This window comes from Apium graveolens, chromosome 10, assembly GCF_009905375.1.
Source record: "Apium graveolens cultivar Ventura chromosome 10, ASM990537v1, whole genome shotgun sequence".
Classification (NCBI taxonomy): Eukaryota; Viridiplantae; Streptophyta; class Magnoliopsida; order Apiales; family Apiaceae; genus Apium; species Apium graveolens.
In genome coordinates this window covers 238,790,659-238,806,672 of record NC_133656.1, presented here as the reverse complement: position 1 = coordinate 238,806,672, position 16,014 = coordinate 238,790,659, and the positions used below count along the sequence as shown (strand labels likewise).

At 36.2% G+C, this 16,014-nt stretch overlaps 3 protein-coding genes across 4 annotated transcripts; 2 read left to right on the top strand and 1 right to left on the bottom strand.

Annotated features, from left to right (window-relative positions):
• Positions 1-1,219: 1,219 nt before the first annotated feature.
• LOC141689705 (uncharacterized) lies at positions 1,220-3,086 on the top strand. Its single transcript, XM_074494060.1, has 2 exons — positions 1,220-1,301; positions 1,689-3,086. Exon 2 carries the CDS (start codon positions 1,724-1,726, stop codon positions 2,861-2,863), a length of 1,140 nt encoding a protein of 379 aa, XP_074350161.1. The 5' UTR covers positions 1,220-1,301; positions 1,689-1,723; the 3' UTR covers positions 2,864-3,086.
• A 158-nt stretch (positions 3,087-3,244) lies between these two features.
• Positions 3,245-4,837, top strand: LOC141689707 (nuclear transcription factor Y subunit C-2-like). Of its 2 annotated transcripts, none has more exons than XM_074494062.1 (2): positions 3,245-3,363; positions 3,683-4,837. In XM_074494062.1, the coding sequence occupies exon 2, from the start codon at positions 3,698-3,700 to the stop codon at positions 4,430-4,432; it is 735 nt and encodes a 244-aa protein (XP_074350163.1). In that variant the 5' UTR covers positions 3,245-3,363; positions 3,683-3,697; the 3' UTR covers positions 4,433-4,837. The 2 variants fall into 2 exon arrangements, with proteins under 2 accessions (XP_074350163.1, XP_074350164.1); XM_074494063.1 differs by lacking the exon at positions 3,245-3,363 and adding an exon at positions 3,396-3,601.
• Positions 4,838-13,380: 8,543 nt separating this feature from the next.
• Positions 13,381-15,778, bottom strand: LOC141692133 (uncharacterized). Its single transcript, XM_074496872.1, has 3 exons — positions 15,002-15,778; positions 14,620-14,788; positions 13,381-13,649 (listed from the first exon to the last, which is right to left on the bottom strand). The coding sequence occupies exons 1-3, from the start codon at positions 15,776-15,778 to the stop codon at positions 13,381-13,383; spliced, it is 1,215 nt and encodes a 404-aa protein (XP_074352973.1).
• Positions 15,779-16,014: the final 236 nt, after the last annotated feature.

The window sequence follows — 16,014 nt, the reverse complement described above, 5'->3', positions numbered from 1 at the left end:
AGCAATTGCTTGCTAAAACTAAATATAACTACTTTGTATAACAAAGTTGAGCAGGAACACATGTATTGTTTGAATTCGTGTTAAAGTTATCAATTTATATACTAGAATTGAATTTGGTAAAGTGACTTGAGAATTTAAAATATTTTTTATGGAATTTATTCGAATACATGAGGCATTGTAGCTAATCCCTATGTCATTTGACATAGTACATGTAAAATTATTGGTGAATCAAACATTTACTTTGTAAAAAGGAAATTAAATGCTCTTATATCTCATAATATTTAAGTAATTATAAAAAATTAATGAAAAATATTTATAGAATTAATCGCTAGAAAGTATTTATTTACAAATTCTTTATAAATTAAAAGAATTGATTAATTCTTGATAATATAAATGTCCGGTCAATATAATATTTATACAAAACTTAATTTTATTTTTATGGGGGAGTGGTCTTTTCATAAAAATACTAGAATTTTTATTATATAAGTGATATTTTATTATAGCTGCTTAAATTTTTGAATGACATTATTAAAAAAATATTTTTATGATGAACTTTCGAAAATCCAGGACCAAAATTGGTGTCCGAAAATGTTTAAAGTTTGTCTTATTTATTGAAATTGTTTTATAAATTAAAGTCAATTATACTACCTAAATTTGTTTTTATCAATATTAATAACATGAATATGTATTTGAAAATCAATTATGTCTTGGTAGATGTTTACATTGCATTAAGTTTTTCAATAATTTTTATTAGATGAAAAATGATTTAATAATATAAGATAAAATTAGAGTATTCTTATTATATTTCTAGGTATTTTACTAATTCATAATGATAAAAATAATAAAAAACTAAATGTAAATGTAAATTTGTATTAATTCAAATTAAATTAATATATTTATTGAGCTATAATTTATATGTTATATGATGTCAAATTCACACAAGTATTTTATATCAATTCAAAGAAAGCTATTTTAATTTATGTAAAAAACATGTCAGTTACACATTATAACCGTTGCATGCTAAATTGTGAAGAAGACACGTAGTTTTCTGCATGAAATTTTAACAAGACACGTAGGTTTTTTAAGTTTTACACTGTATTACATGTTAAATTATGAACAAGACACGTAAGTTTTTAAATTTTACACGTATATTGCGTGTTATTTCATGTAGGGTCCATATTTTTTATTTAAGAAACACATACCTTCCTTGTTCTTTCAAAAAATATATACAGCTTTCATGGTCTAGTTTCAGATGATACATAACTTTTAATGGTCTAGTTTCTTTATGCACAAATTGTCAGGTATGTTTATAGATCGAGAAACACTTACATGGTCATGTAGTAATACTGATATTTGCTAAATTTCTATGTTATTTAGAAGATCATACTTTGATATGTAGTAAAACCTTCAAAAATTTTTTTGGTGGTTGTGCTTAATGTGTGATGAGTTAATTATTACTACTCTGCCTGAATGCTAACAAGTTTCCCAGTGAAGCTCTTTTCAATTTCAAAGCCCGATTTGTAACAAGTTTCAAGTTGATGATCCGTCCATCTCACTTTTTTATGTAGAACATTTTCAAATTTTATGCAACACTTCTTACAATTTAACAAATAAACGTCTGATATATTTATAATTGAAAGAAAAAAGAGATTGTGTACTGAAGTTTCATATAATTTATGATGTGACAGGAGATACAAGTGAGAACTAAGGAACTTGATTAATCATGGATGAATCTGAGGAGATCCCGCAACAAGAAAACATAAGTTCTGGAAGTGCAGATCAAATGGCCAATGTTCCACCCCCCTTTACTGATACACCTGATGCTGTAGCTACCAACGTTAGTGTTCCAGTGATTTCGACAATGCAACCTCCACCTGTCTCCTCGTCTGATCAGCATCAGCTGGCAAATCAAGAAGCTCAAGCTCAGCATCTGCAATATGTACGAGAACGGCTTAGGCAATATTGGGCTAACCAAATGCAACAAATGAAACCAGAAGATTTTAAGACGCATAGCCTCCCAATCTCTCCGATAAAAAGGATAATGAAAGCCGATAAAGATGTTAAAATGATAGCGAAGGAGACTGCAGCTGTGTTTGCTAAAGCTTGCGAGATGTTTATACTTGATTTGACTTCACAGGCTTGGATCAACACTGAAGCAGATGGAAGAAGGATAGTTCAAAACAAAGATCTTGCTGCAGCAATTAGTAAGACAGATCTGTATGATTTTCTCGAAGACGTGATTCCAAGAGATCAGTTAAAGGAACAAATTTCCAAGGCCACAAACTCAAGGCAACAAGTTGCTCAACAGCATGGAGTTGGATCATCAAACGCTGGAGGTCAGCAACCTCCAGCTTTTATGCCTTTGTATCAGTCAGGACCACAGAACCAGCAATCCTTTGTGCTCGGGCCTCACGCTCAGTATCAGCAGAACCAGCAGCCATCTACACCTTGGCCTCAGGCTCAGTACCAGCAGATTCAACAGCAGCAGCCATCCACACCTTGGCCTCAGGCTCAGTACCAGCAGATTCAACAGCAGCCATCTATGCCTTGGCCTCAGACTCCGTCTCAGCAGAACCATCAGCCATCCACACCTTGGCATCAGGCTCAGTACCAGCAGATTCAGCAACAGCTATCTATGCCTTGGCCTCAGACTCCGTCTCAGCAGAACCATCAGCAACCATTTATGCCTTGGCTTCAGGATGAGGATGAGATAATCCCGGACCAGGAGGATACACTGCAAGCGTTTCTGTCTTCGCCTCAGGATGAGGATGTGTTAATCCCGGACCAGGAGAATCCAGGGCAAGCGTTTCCTTCTTCCCCTCAGGATGAGCTGCTCCCGGACCAGCATCTAAACAATAATTAATAAACGATAATTAATAATGTCAGGACTTAATATGGAATAATAAATCTACTTTGCGTGGGAAAGTAGAGTTAGACAGAAACTGTGTTCCTAATATGGTTGGAGTTGTTTAAGTTCATATGTTATTCCCTGCAATTTCCTTTGTTGTCATCTGTACTGTTACCATTGTGTAACTTGTATTTGTACCGTTACATCAGTAAAACGTCAAATTCTGTCGTTCATCTTCTTTTATGGGATAATATTTTACAAAACTGAAATTATTTTTAAAAAATTAATGTCAGTTTTTCTTTAGAAACTGCAAAAGTGATGCAACAATGCAGCCCTTTGTGTTCCACGTAGTTCACAAGAGCGCTCCACGTATGTGTATACGTGGAGGCGTAAAACAAGTTTGAGTGACACGTGCTACTCATGCAGCTACTATTTATTTCTTGCTCTCTTCTCCTCCATCTTCAGAACTTGAACTCACTTCCCTTCATTTATCTTCCAGTGTTTCTTTGTTACTGGTATACTTTTCTATTTCTTCTCTTTTCTTTGAACAATATCTTTAAATTGACTTTGAATTTGTTAACTATAGTAGTTTGAATTGTATCTAGGGTCTATTTATGATGTATGTGTACTTTACTTGATTCCATTTTATGTGCATATGCTCAAAAATTGACGAGAGATCCATATCAGACCAGACAGGATCTCCCGTAAACTCGACTCGACTCGACTCGTTGCGGCTGTGTTAATGTTAATATGGTTGAGTTAACGTTTAACGTGTGTTGATTAATGTTTTTATACTTGTGACAATACTCATTATTATCTCAATCTTGACAACAGTTTTAAGGCTTCACTATGGACCAATCGGAACAAAGTCAGGAACAGCAGCATCAGCATGTCAGTAACGGTGCTGGTCAAATCTCCGATGGTACCCTCGCATATGCTCAGGCACCCTTTGTACCTACCAGCTCTCTTAATAATATTCCGGTCTCAATGCCCACTTGTCCTCGAGGAGCATTTCCATCTCAACACCAGCTCGCGGATGCTCAGCGTTTACAACAACAGCAGCAGCGGATCAAATCATTCTGGGACGAGCAAATGAAAGAAGCTGAGCAAGCAACTGACTTCAAGAACCATGTGCTCCCTCTTGCACGTATCAAGAAAATAATGAAAGCTGACGAAGATGTGAGAATGATATCCTCTGAGGCTCCTGTGGTATTCGCAAAGGCATGTGAAATGTTCATCTCGGAGCTAACTATGCGTGCTTGGATGCACACTGAGGAGAGCAAAAGGAAAACACTGCAGAAGAATGATGTTGCTGCTGCAATATCTGGAAACGAGACATTTGATTTTCTTGTTGATATTTTGCCAAGAGATGAGGTGAGAGATGAATCTCATGGTTCAGCTAGTGAGCCCGTTCCGTATTACTATCAGCAACAAAATCAGATGCAGCAGCTTCCACAGCCTGCGGATTTCGTGCCTTGGCCTCAGCAGCAGCAGCAGAACCAGCAGCAGCAGCAGCAGCAGAACCAGCAGCAGCAGCAACAGAACCAGCAGCAGAATCAGGGTAACAATATTGACAGGTTTTGAGGGGAATTTGCTGCAGCAGCATCACACATGAAGAGTTATCTTTAGAATTGAGTAATGTGTGCTAGAGGAAGGCCGTTTACAGTGTTAGAGAAAGGCCATTTACCAGCTGGTCCAGTGCTTTCTCATCTAGAACATCTAGTATACCCTTTTACTTTTTAATTCTTATAATATCAAATATTAATTAAATCATTTCGACTTTTAATAGGACATGTTTTCAATAACATTGAAGAATCCATGTGGTAGGTGTGCCAGATGTTGTTCAATAACATTGAAGATCTAAGGAGCTTATATTACCAATTACACATTGCCAAAAACTGAGTCATTACAATTAGATGCAGAACTCATTTGTTTGTTGTATGCATTTGTATTTTGAAGTAATAGTGAAAGAGTTTGGAATGAAATGAATCCTTCTTTTGATAAATTTGAACACTATATGTGTACTTTCATATTCTAGAGCATAAATCAGTTGTTTGTGTACCAAAAAGAAGTTTAAAATAATTTTGATCGCCTGTTCAAGTTGGAAACCTTAAACCTAGTGAACTTACTGGGGCTGATATCAAGCATAATTCATGTAATCTGATATCATTAATAGATATTGGAAGGTATACTTGCATGTCATTGGAAATATACATTCGGAGAGCACGGTTGGACATCTCAAGTGGTTATGAGTTTATCCTCTGTCGTCCTAGATCCTGGGTTAGATCCTCGTTCACCCCGAAATTTTTTGAGAACAGATACTCATTTATAAGGTTATAAGCCGTGATTGTCAAAAAAATATATATACATTCTAAAAGCACAATGGAAGGGACATCATCACTGAGCAAAACTTTTCAGAATTTCCGATCCAATAACTTAATGGTGAAAAGGCATGCCATTACAAGGATACCCAGTGCATTTAGCGTCCTCATCATTAGGTCCAGCAAGGGACCCGATGAACGCAGCATTACCCTTATTTCATATGAAAGGACTGTTTCTGAGGTAGTAGATAGCAAGTAGACACTTGATGATAACTGCATCTAATTACAAAATCATATGTTAGTACCTCCAAGACGATCACAGGCATTGAATAACTCAATGTTAGTTATTCTATCCATTTTGGGTTAAATATCAAAGTAGTCACTGAAGTGAAGGCCATATATCACTTCCTTCACTAATCTTAACGGGATATCATTTTGATCACTAAAGTCACATAAATATCAAATAGATAACTCTAAAAATGCGATTATAAAGTAAATATTATCATCAGTTATGTTCTACACATTTTTCTTCAACGCTACTATAACCAAATGAAAAGTTGTGAACTCTAGTATTTTAGATAATATATCTAGATTTTAAAAAAATTGTTTACTATTTATTTTAAATTTTTATAGTTATTTTATCTTACTTAATTAAAAATAAATAGTAAATAAAAGTTTTAAAATCTAGATATATTATCTAAAATACTAGAGTTCATAACTTTTCATTTGATTATAGTAGCGTTGAAGAAAAATGTGTAGAACTTAACAAAAGATAATATTTATTTTTTCGTCACATTTTTGGAGTTATCTATTTGATAATTATACGACTTTAGTGATCAAAATGATACCCCGTTAAGATCAGTGAAGGAATTGATATATCACTTTCACTTCAGTGACCAATTTGAAATTTAACCCTATCGATTTTTTAGGTTTAGTCATCTGACTGCTCTTTTTCCGGAAAAAATGACTTCGTCTATCAGCAGAATCTGTTTATCTTAGTCAGGACAAATCTTTGCAATGACTTGGCCAAATCTCTCCAAGACTGTATTCAGATGAGTAAAGCTTTTTGATCTAATGTAAGAAGGTAAGGACAATCACTTCGACAACAACCATCAGGAAATAATATCGAGACTATAACGCACGCATTAGTAAAATCCTACAACTGCAACTCAGACATCAAAACCCTCAGTGGTATTTGAAGAATTCAAAGTGGTTGATCCGACAAGAAACATTCATGGTGAACCTATCCGAATCATTGTTTTTGTTTCAACCACTTGCTCTGCATCATTTGGCATCCGCACTTTGCAGTATGCATCAACCAATATACTGTAGGTATAAATATCAGCGAGATTTTCCTAATTACTATCTCACTTAATAATCGCTCAGTATCATCCTCCCATCGACTCAAGTTACAAACACCTTGTATTAACAGGTTATAGGTTATAGTTTATAGGTTCTAACATTTGGTATATGAGGCCTAAAGCTTGATCGACTAAAGCATGATCAACTAGGCCGTCTTTGCACAAGGAATCAATAACCATGTTATAAGTTACCGTATCTGGTTTACAACCTTTCTTCTCCATATTTCTACATAACTTAACAGCCCTAACACTATTTAAAGTTTTGCAGAGACCGTCGATAATATTTTTCCCGCCAGTCTGAGCTCTCATACCATCTCAAGAAATCGATCACTCTAAACCCTAAAAGGTCTAGGATTACGTTTAGTGGACAAGCGAGAATGTGAATGAAATGTAGGACAATAAACACTATATTACCTAGTGCAGCTGAAGAATGTGGTAAAAATAGAAGAGAGAACGTAGTAAAAATAGTTAAAACACTTCTCATTGTATTTTTCAAGCCTCGTGTGTAGACAATGTCAAACTGAGTTATAGATGATATTAACACATCAAGATTCAAGAACCAGGAGAAAATATGAGAGACAAGGAATAGGGAAGGAGAAAATATTATTTCACTTGTCCTGACCAATATATGATCAATCTTATCCTTATAACACCTCGCACATAGGTATCAGAAAAAAGGTTATCAATAAAATGGCATACGAGAGTACAAGACCAAGCATAATTGACATTATGAATTGGTTTACACAGGAACTACGAATTCAAATCACAAGACTAGCTATAGCAATTCAAGGAACCACCATCTTAAAGAAAGAAATGATTCACTCTCAACATTATGCATTGAGGTAATCACTTAATGACACTAGTAATTGTCCGAGAACAATATATAACTTATCATAATACAGGAAAAAAAAAGAATTCAAGGGGTACATTTGATGAACCGATCTTAGATAGAAATATTAAGAATATATATTCTAAGAACCAGAACTTATCATAATGGGTAACTTAGTTTTTCATGAGAAACATCAAAATCACTGAAGTACATAACTAGTTGGTTCACCACGAACAAAATCACATCTATACATTACCTTTTTACCTTTTGATATGTTTCCTCCTACCAATCTCCACCATCTGCATTTTCGGTCTGAGCTGTGGAATCCAGAGAAGCTACAAGTTGGTAATAAAAATATATCAACATTTTTAATCATTCTGGGCACTAGAATGACATCATTTGTAAAACAATTTTATGCATATAAGTGATTCTTTCTAGTAAGATAAAGGAAACAATATGAAGACACTCATTGAACTTGTTAACACATCAACTATTACAGTTAAGTTATCAACTCATCTAAAATCTTAAGTTATTATAGTAATACCGCAACTGAATCTTATATTATTCAACAACTAATAACTATTCAGTTAAACCTAGACATGGGTAAAAATAAGAAAGGTTTGAAGGTCATATACTCTTTTTTGATGTTGTAAAGTCCATTTGCTGCCTATAGGGACTAGTATCACACTGCCTATAGGGTAGTTTAAATACTAGTATCACACTGCCTACTCAGCAATAATAGGAAGTTTAATTCTGGATTCTAACATTACCTGTACATATAATACCTAATTTATACAATCAAGCAGATTCATATATATATTAAACATAAATAACACTTTAATAAACTAAATCTACACAAATAAATTAAAATTAACAATAAAATAATTACCAGTTGGAGCTTTCGAGCAAACGAGTCTTTATTCGTCTACTACCTGTATCAAAAGTAAGAAAAAAATAAGTCAAAAAATCCTCAATCGGGAATCAAAGATAATTAGGGTTTACATTCTTACTCACTTCAAGTCAAACAAAGCATTACCCACTTCAAGTCAAACAAATCGTCGGAGTTGAGAGCTCCGAGATTCAATTGAGTTTCGAAATTCAATTGAGTTTCAAATAACTTCAGTTGAATTTTAAGCTTGTTAGTCAAGATAAGAATGGTTGACTGTATGCCATGTGTATGCTGATGTGGCATAACAGTCTTTCCCGCCAAAAAAAGTTTGTTAGTAGGCTCTCATATAGTTCAGTAGTTTTGTGAGAGAGAATAGCTCTCATTTTTCCTGTATCTTCAAACACTGTAAATTGAGACTTCATTTTCTCTCTGTAGGATAAAAACAACAACTTCATCTTTGAGCTTAATGAATGTGCAGTGTTCTTCTTCTTCAATATATTTATGTGTTGATGTTGCTGCAGTTGTATGATTTCTAAATGGTATCAGAGCTAGTTATCATGTTTTTCTCTTTTTCCGCAAAGATTTGAGTCTTCAAAATGATCATTACTGGATCTGAAGGTGTGTGCATCAGGTCTGCGTCTGAAGACTGAAAGGTGTTTGATGAAAGGTGTCTGAGAGTTGAAATTGATCTCTACAATCTGTAGGTCATATTATTACTATAGGATTTGATGGATTGATGCTCTCTAGTAGTTATTGCTCAAGAACAGTGATAGAATATTGATAATTGAGCAGTTTTCTATTGATTAATTGCAAACTGTGTGCTAAATATGTCGACGAATGCTTCGTACTCGTCTGCTATAATAGGATCTACATCTATGCCTGCTGTAGTTGACTGTAATCATCCGTTTTACTTGCATCCATCTGATAATCCTGGAATGCAACTTGTTACCGTTGTGTTATCTGAAAGTAATTACAATCACTGGAAAAGGTCTATGAGTATTGCACTTTCATCTAAACTGAAACTTGGATTTGTAGACGGTTCATATGCTAAACCTGCTTCTAATTCACCATTAACAGTCCATTGGTTAAGATGTAACAATATGATTAATGCATGTCATGCTGATGTCAACTCAACTTCTGCAGTTTATGTTGCAGTTCCTTCAAATTTTAGTGCTCAGATATCACATATTGATATATGGCATGCCAGACTTGGCCATCCTTCTTTACAAGTTATGCAAATGGTACCAGTGTCTCTCTCAAGTAAAGTTCTTGATGTTTGTGACAGTTGTCAATTTGCAAAACAGTCTCGAACTAGCTTCCCTGACAGCAATCATGTTAGTGAGAACCTGTTCGATCTGGTTCATGGTGACTTGTGGGGGCCTTATAGGATTCCAACACATAGAACTTGTAAATGGTTTCTTACTCTGGTTGAAGATAAATCAAGAAGTACTTGGGTTTATTTGTTACCAGACAAGACCTCAGTATTTGCTGTTCTGAAAGAATTTGTTGCTCTCGTTCAGAATCAGTTTGAGACAACAATAAAAACGTTTTAAACAGATATTGGTACAAAGTTCTTTAACACCTATGTTAACAATTTTCTTCAGAATTTGGGGATTATTCATCAAGCCAGTTGTGTATATACACCACAACAAAATGGCTTGGTGGAAAGAAAGCACCGACATCTGTTAGATTGTGCAAGAGCATTAAGGTTTCATGCTAATCTACCAATCTCATTATGGGGTGATTGTGTGCTGACAGCAGCATATCTTATCAACAAATTTCCAACAAAGGTACTTCAAGGAAAGAGTCCTTTTCAGGTGCTTTTTAATATTCTTCCAGATTACACTACTCTAAAGGTGTTTGGATCTCTGTGTTATGCAACTATTGTGCCACATCCTGCTGATAAATTTGCAACCAGGTCCATCAAGGGCGTATTCCTTGGCTATCCTTTTGCAAAGAAAGGTTATAAGATTCTGAATCTAGATACCAAGCATATGTTTATTTCCAGAGATGTCAAGTTTATTGAGACTGTGTTTCCATTTAGAAACATAACAGTTCAGACACCTCATTCTATGTTTCCAGCACATACTATGTACATTGATGATGATCCTCTTTCTGCTTCTGTTCTTAATCAGTCAGATGTGTATTCTGAGATTGTCACTTCTGAAGATTCCCAGTTAGAATTTGACTCTACTGATACTCCAATTTCAAGTTCTGAGTCTACTACTTCTCAAGCGTCTTCAGGTGATGCAAGTGATCCACCTTGTCCTGTTAACAGACCTGTCAGACACAGGAAATTACCAACCAAGTTTGAGTATTTTGTTGACATTCCAAGATATTTGGTGTCTACTATTAGTACTGAGCAGTATCTGTAAATTATTGAACCTCAGTTTTACAAACAGGCAGTTCGGATACCTGAGTGGTGTGAGGCCATGAATGTGGAGTTAGCTGCTCTTGAAGCTAATCACACATGGAAGGTTGTTCCACTTCCTGCTACTAAGAAAGTTGTGGGCTGTAAGTGGCTCTACAAAGTTAAATACCTGGCCAATGGCAAGATTGACATATTTAAAGCTAGGTTAGTAGCCAAAGGTTTCACTCAAATAGCAAATATGGATTATTTTGAAACCTTTGAACCTGTAGCCAAGATGACTTCATTCAGAGTGTTATTGGCTTTGGCTGCTATGTATTCTTGGAAGATCACACAACTTGATGTCACTAATGCCTTTCTTCATGGCATCTTGGATGAGGAGGTATACATGACATGTCCAGATGGCTATACCATTCCTACTCATATCTTACAACAATTTCCAAATCAAAAATTGGTATGTAAACTGCTTAAGTCTTTGTACGGACTTAAACAAGCTCCAAGACAGTGGTTTATTGCTCTTTCTGCAGCATTACTTTCTTTTGGATTTATGCAAACTTCTGGAGATCCAAGTCTGTTTGTGTACAAACAAGGAAACTCACTTATGTATCTGCTCATCTATGTGGATGATATGCTTGTGACTGGAAATAACTCTGTGTTAATAGCTCAAGTAACTGAATTTCTCAATTCTCATTTCAAGATCAAAGATTTAGGTGACTTACATTTCTTTCTAGGTATTCAAGTTACTAGAACCTCAGCTGGTATCTTCATGAATCAATCCAAGTATGTGTTGGATATTTTGACAAGCTTTTTTGAGCTCAAGTCAAAAACTTCTCTTGTTCCAATAGAACAACATCATGAGCTGCTTCATGAATCTGACAGTCCTCTGTTGTCTGATGTTACAGCCTATAGAAGGCTGGTGGGTAAACTAATATATCTTACCATATCCAGACCCGACTTGTCCTATGGGGTACATGTTCTAGCTCAATTTATACATAAACCTCAGTCCATTCACTGGCATGCTGCACTAAAGCTGGTTAGGTATCTTAATCACACAACTTCACAGGGCTTATTTTATAAATCTCACACTAATCATGTACTCAAAGCTTTCTGTGATGCTGATTGGGGAGGGTGTCAAGTTACACGTCAGTCCTTAACTGGATACTGTCTCACATTGGGGGATACACTGGTTTCCTGGAAATGTAAGAAGCAACATGTTGTTTCTCGGTCTTCTGCTGAGGCAGAATATAGAAGCATGGCTGATGTCACTTGTGAAATTACTTGGTTGGTGTCCTTGCTCACTGAACTTCATGTGTCTAATATTACTCCAGTGCCTTTGTTTTGTGACAATCAATCTTCTTTGTACATTGCTTCAAATCCTGTTTTTCATGAGCGCACAAAGCATATTGAGATTGATTGTCATCTTGTTCTGCAAAAGCTCAAGCATGGTCTTATCTCTCCTCAGCATGTGTCTACTTTGAATCAGCCTGCAGATTTGTTTACTAAGGCTGTATCTTCAGCTCAACTATCATTCTTGCTGTCCAAGTTAGGAGTTTCCACTGATGTTCCTTCTCCTAACTTGAGGGGGGATGTTAGTCAAGATAAGAATGGTTGACTGTATGCCATGTGTATGCTGATGTGGCATAACAGTCTTTCCCGCCAAAAAAAGTTTGTTAGCAGGCTCTCATATAGTTCAGTAGTTTTGTGAGAGAGAATAGCTCTCATTTTTCCTGTATCTTCAAACACTGTAAATTGAGACTTCATTTTCTCTCTGTAGGATAAAAACAAGAACTTCATCTTTGAGCTTAATGAATGTGCAGTGTTCTTCTTCTTCAATATATTTATGTGTTGATGTTGCTGCAGTTGTATGATTTCTAACAAAGCTTAGCCCAAGGATTGCAAAGAGAGAGAGAGAGAGAAAGAGAGAGAGAGATAGAGAGAGAGAGAGAGAGATGGGGGGAGAGTGAGAGAAAGTTGGGTTCATCGGAGAGGGACTGGGAAGAGAAACTCGAGATGAGAATGAGAGATGTTGTGTTTATTTTTGGATTTTGATTTTAGTTTTTAGCTTTATGCTTTTAATTTTAGAGGGGGAGTGTTGATTTGGGCTAAAATTTGTGTAAGGGGGGGAAATATTTAGTGAATGGGGAAAACATATTTGACTTAAAATAGATGGGGGAATGAAAGAGTTGGACGCATGTTTTTTTAGAGCATATATTAGACATCAGTTGTATTAGAAAGTGATGTCTAAATAGCCATACACATTGGTTTTATTTGGAGCGATGTTGAAAGTACGGTTTTACATCAGTGGCACAAGAAACTGATGTCTAATGGGCGATGTCTATTAACAAATGTCTAGTAGTGAGAGTTGGAGTAGAAACAGGTACCTGATGCATTGTGTCAGCAGTTATTCTACAACCAAGATGAGTGTATCCAGGTGGCAGCTTCATGTAAATGACATCAGAAAGCTTACCGTAAAGAAATGTATTGCTTACATCCATTTGACATGTATACCACTTCTGCATTGCTGCTACTACTAATAATGTTCTCACAATAGTGAGTTTTACTACTGGTGTAAAAGTCTCAGCATAGTCCACCCCATATTGTTGTTTGTTACCAAGGATCACAAGTCTTGATTTGTATTTATCTACCTTCCCATCTGGCAGAAACTTGGTTTTGAAGAGCCACTTGCATCCAATGGCATGTTTGTTTGGAGGTAAGGCAGTCAACTCCCAAGTATCATTTAATTCAAGGGCATCAAGCTCTGCATTCATTGCAGCTCTCCAGTGAGCATATATTGAATAGCTACTTTGAAGTTAGTTGGATCATGAGTACTAGTAATGGATGCCATAAAGCAATGGAATTGAGGTTCAACCATAGTAGTGGCTAGGTTGGGTATGGAGTTGATCTGATTAGGAAGAACAAAGTCTTGCATCCAAGCAGGTGGCCTGGTAGGTCGGGTAGATTTTCTGAAGACAGGTGGTGTGGGAGAAAGGGAAGCAGTTATTTGTGTATTAGGATCAGTTGTACCAGGTGTGTCTGAATTATCATCAGAGTCACTAGAGAAGCTGGTAGTATAAGTGATGTCGTTTCAGTTGGAATCCAGTCATCATCTATTACAACTAGATTAGGTGGAGTGAAAGATGGTGGAATTGGACTCATATAAGTAGCAGCAGCATCTTTATGAAAGGGAAAGATGTTTTCTTGAAAAATAACATCCCTTGAGATAAATTCAGTGTTTGTAAGAAGATTTAAGAGCTTGTAACCCTTTTTTAGAGGTGGGTATCCAATGAAGACACATGGTACACCCCTGTGAGAAAAATTTTCATTGGGAACGGATGGATTAGATCCAAAAGACAGGCAGCCAAACACTCTCATATAATCATAGGTAGGTGTTTCTTCATGAAGTTTCTCATAGGGTGTGTAGTTGTTTAGGATAGGTGTTGGAAGTCTGTTTATGATGTGAACTGAAGTCATCACACAAGCTCCCCATAAGTTAAGAGGAAGACCAGCATGAAACATCAGTGATCTGGCTATTTCAAAGATGTGTCTGTGTTTCCTCTCAGCCCTAGCATTTTGCTGGGGCCTGTATAAACAAGAAGTTTGGTGCAAAATGCCATTATCCGGAAAAAAAATTGTTTGGAAACACTATCATCAAATTCTAGAGCATTGTCAGATCTCAAGAATTTGATGATTTTATTGAAGTGATTCTTAGCATAGTATAAGAAAGATTTCAGATTAATAAGGGTGTCAAATTTATGTTTCAAGAGATAGATCCATGTGTATCTAGTGCAGTCATCTATAATAGTGAGAAAAAACCTATACTTGCCATTATATGGGACTTTGTATGGTCACCAAAAATCAATATGGATCAATTCAAAAGACATAGAGGCATGAGAATGACTTTCAGAGAAAGAAAACTTGGCAAATTTAGACATAGGGCAAGTTATGCAGATTTGAGATTTTTCAAGAGTGAATGGCTTAACACAAGGTATATGTTTAAGTTTACCTAGTGATGCATGACCAACTCTATGATGCCAAAGAGCCAATTGATGAGATACAGGAGAAGAGTTGGAAGATGTACCAGTAGTGATGTTCATGACTGCAGAGTTGGCATATGCAGGGAGAGAAGCAGACTTTGTTGTGTCCAAGTAATACAACCCATTCTTATCCTTTATCTGTTTAGTAGTGTTATCAACAATATGGCAGTGAGTGGAGAAGAATTGAACTTCACAATTGGCATCCTTGCTTAGCCTTTGCACAGAGAGAAGGTTGTACTTGAAGTGTGGCACACACAACACCTTCTTGAGCCCAAGATCAGGAGTAAGACACACAGTTCCAGAATGGGTGAGGACAGTAGTATCACCAGTAGGCAAATTGATCTTCTATACTTCAGAAAGGCACTTGGGATTTATAAGATTCGAAAGATGAGGGGTCATATGATCTGATGCCCCAGAATTAATTATCCATTCTGTAGAAATTCCTATAGTTGCAGTGTTTGTGATCATCCCAAAAAAATGATGATCAATTTCTTCATCTGCTTTAGTATCTCTCATAGCTCCAGTTTGAAGTTGGAGCATGAGCCTTATTAATTGGTCAAGCTGCTGAGGTGTAAAAAGAAGTCCAGGAGTTGGTGAACTAGATACATAATCAATTGTGAAGTGAGCATTGGAAGTCATTTTTGGTGTAGGGTATGACTTATTTGAAGGTGTCCACCTGGTGTTAGAGAAAGGTTTAGCTCTAGAGGGTGTAAATTTAGGGTTTCGAGGGTGACACAGAGGGAAGCCTATAACTTGCCAGCATTTATCTTTGGTGTGACATTTACCACCACAAACAACACATTGCAGAGACCTATCAGATTGAGACTGAACTTTGCTGTACATAGCCAGCAGGTCTGCAGAAGGTTGGTGTGTGCTGAGCAGTGCTCTTTGAGCTTCCTCTTGCTCAAGAGTAGCACAAGCAGTTTCAACAGTAGGTAGTGGGTTACACATAAGTAAATTGCTCCTCTGAGTATTAAACACCTCATTTAGACCGTTAAGAAACTGAAATAGTCTTGATTCCTCTTTTTGTGTGTTTATATTTTCTAAAAGCTTAATAACATCAGTTTGTGGGTTTGCAACATGGGGAAGCATGTTCATAGAGTCTAATTCCTCCCATATAGTTTTCATAGAGGTATAACATTCGGTGATGGACTGGGTGTTCTATCTTAAAGCATAAAGATCTTTACACGGCTTGTATTTTCTGGACCCATTGGACAAAACAAATCTTTTTTCTAAATTAATCCAAATATCTTGTGCAGAAGTCATATACATAATAGATTTCCTGATGGTTGAAAAGACATTACCAGTGAGCCATGCCATGACCATGTTATTGCAAGTATCCCATAACTCTGCCTTAGAAGGAT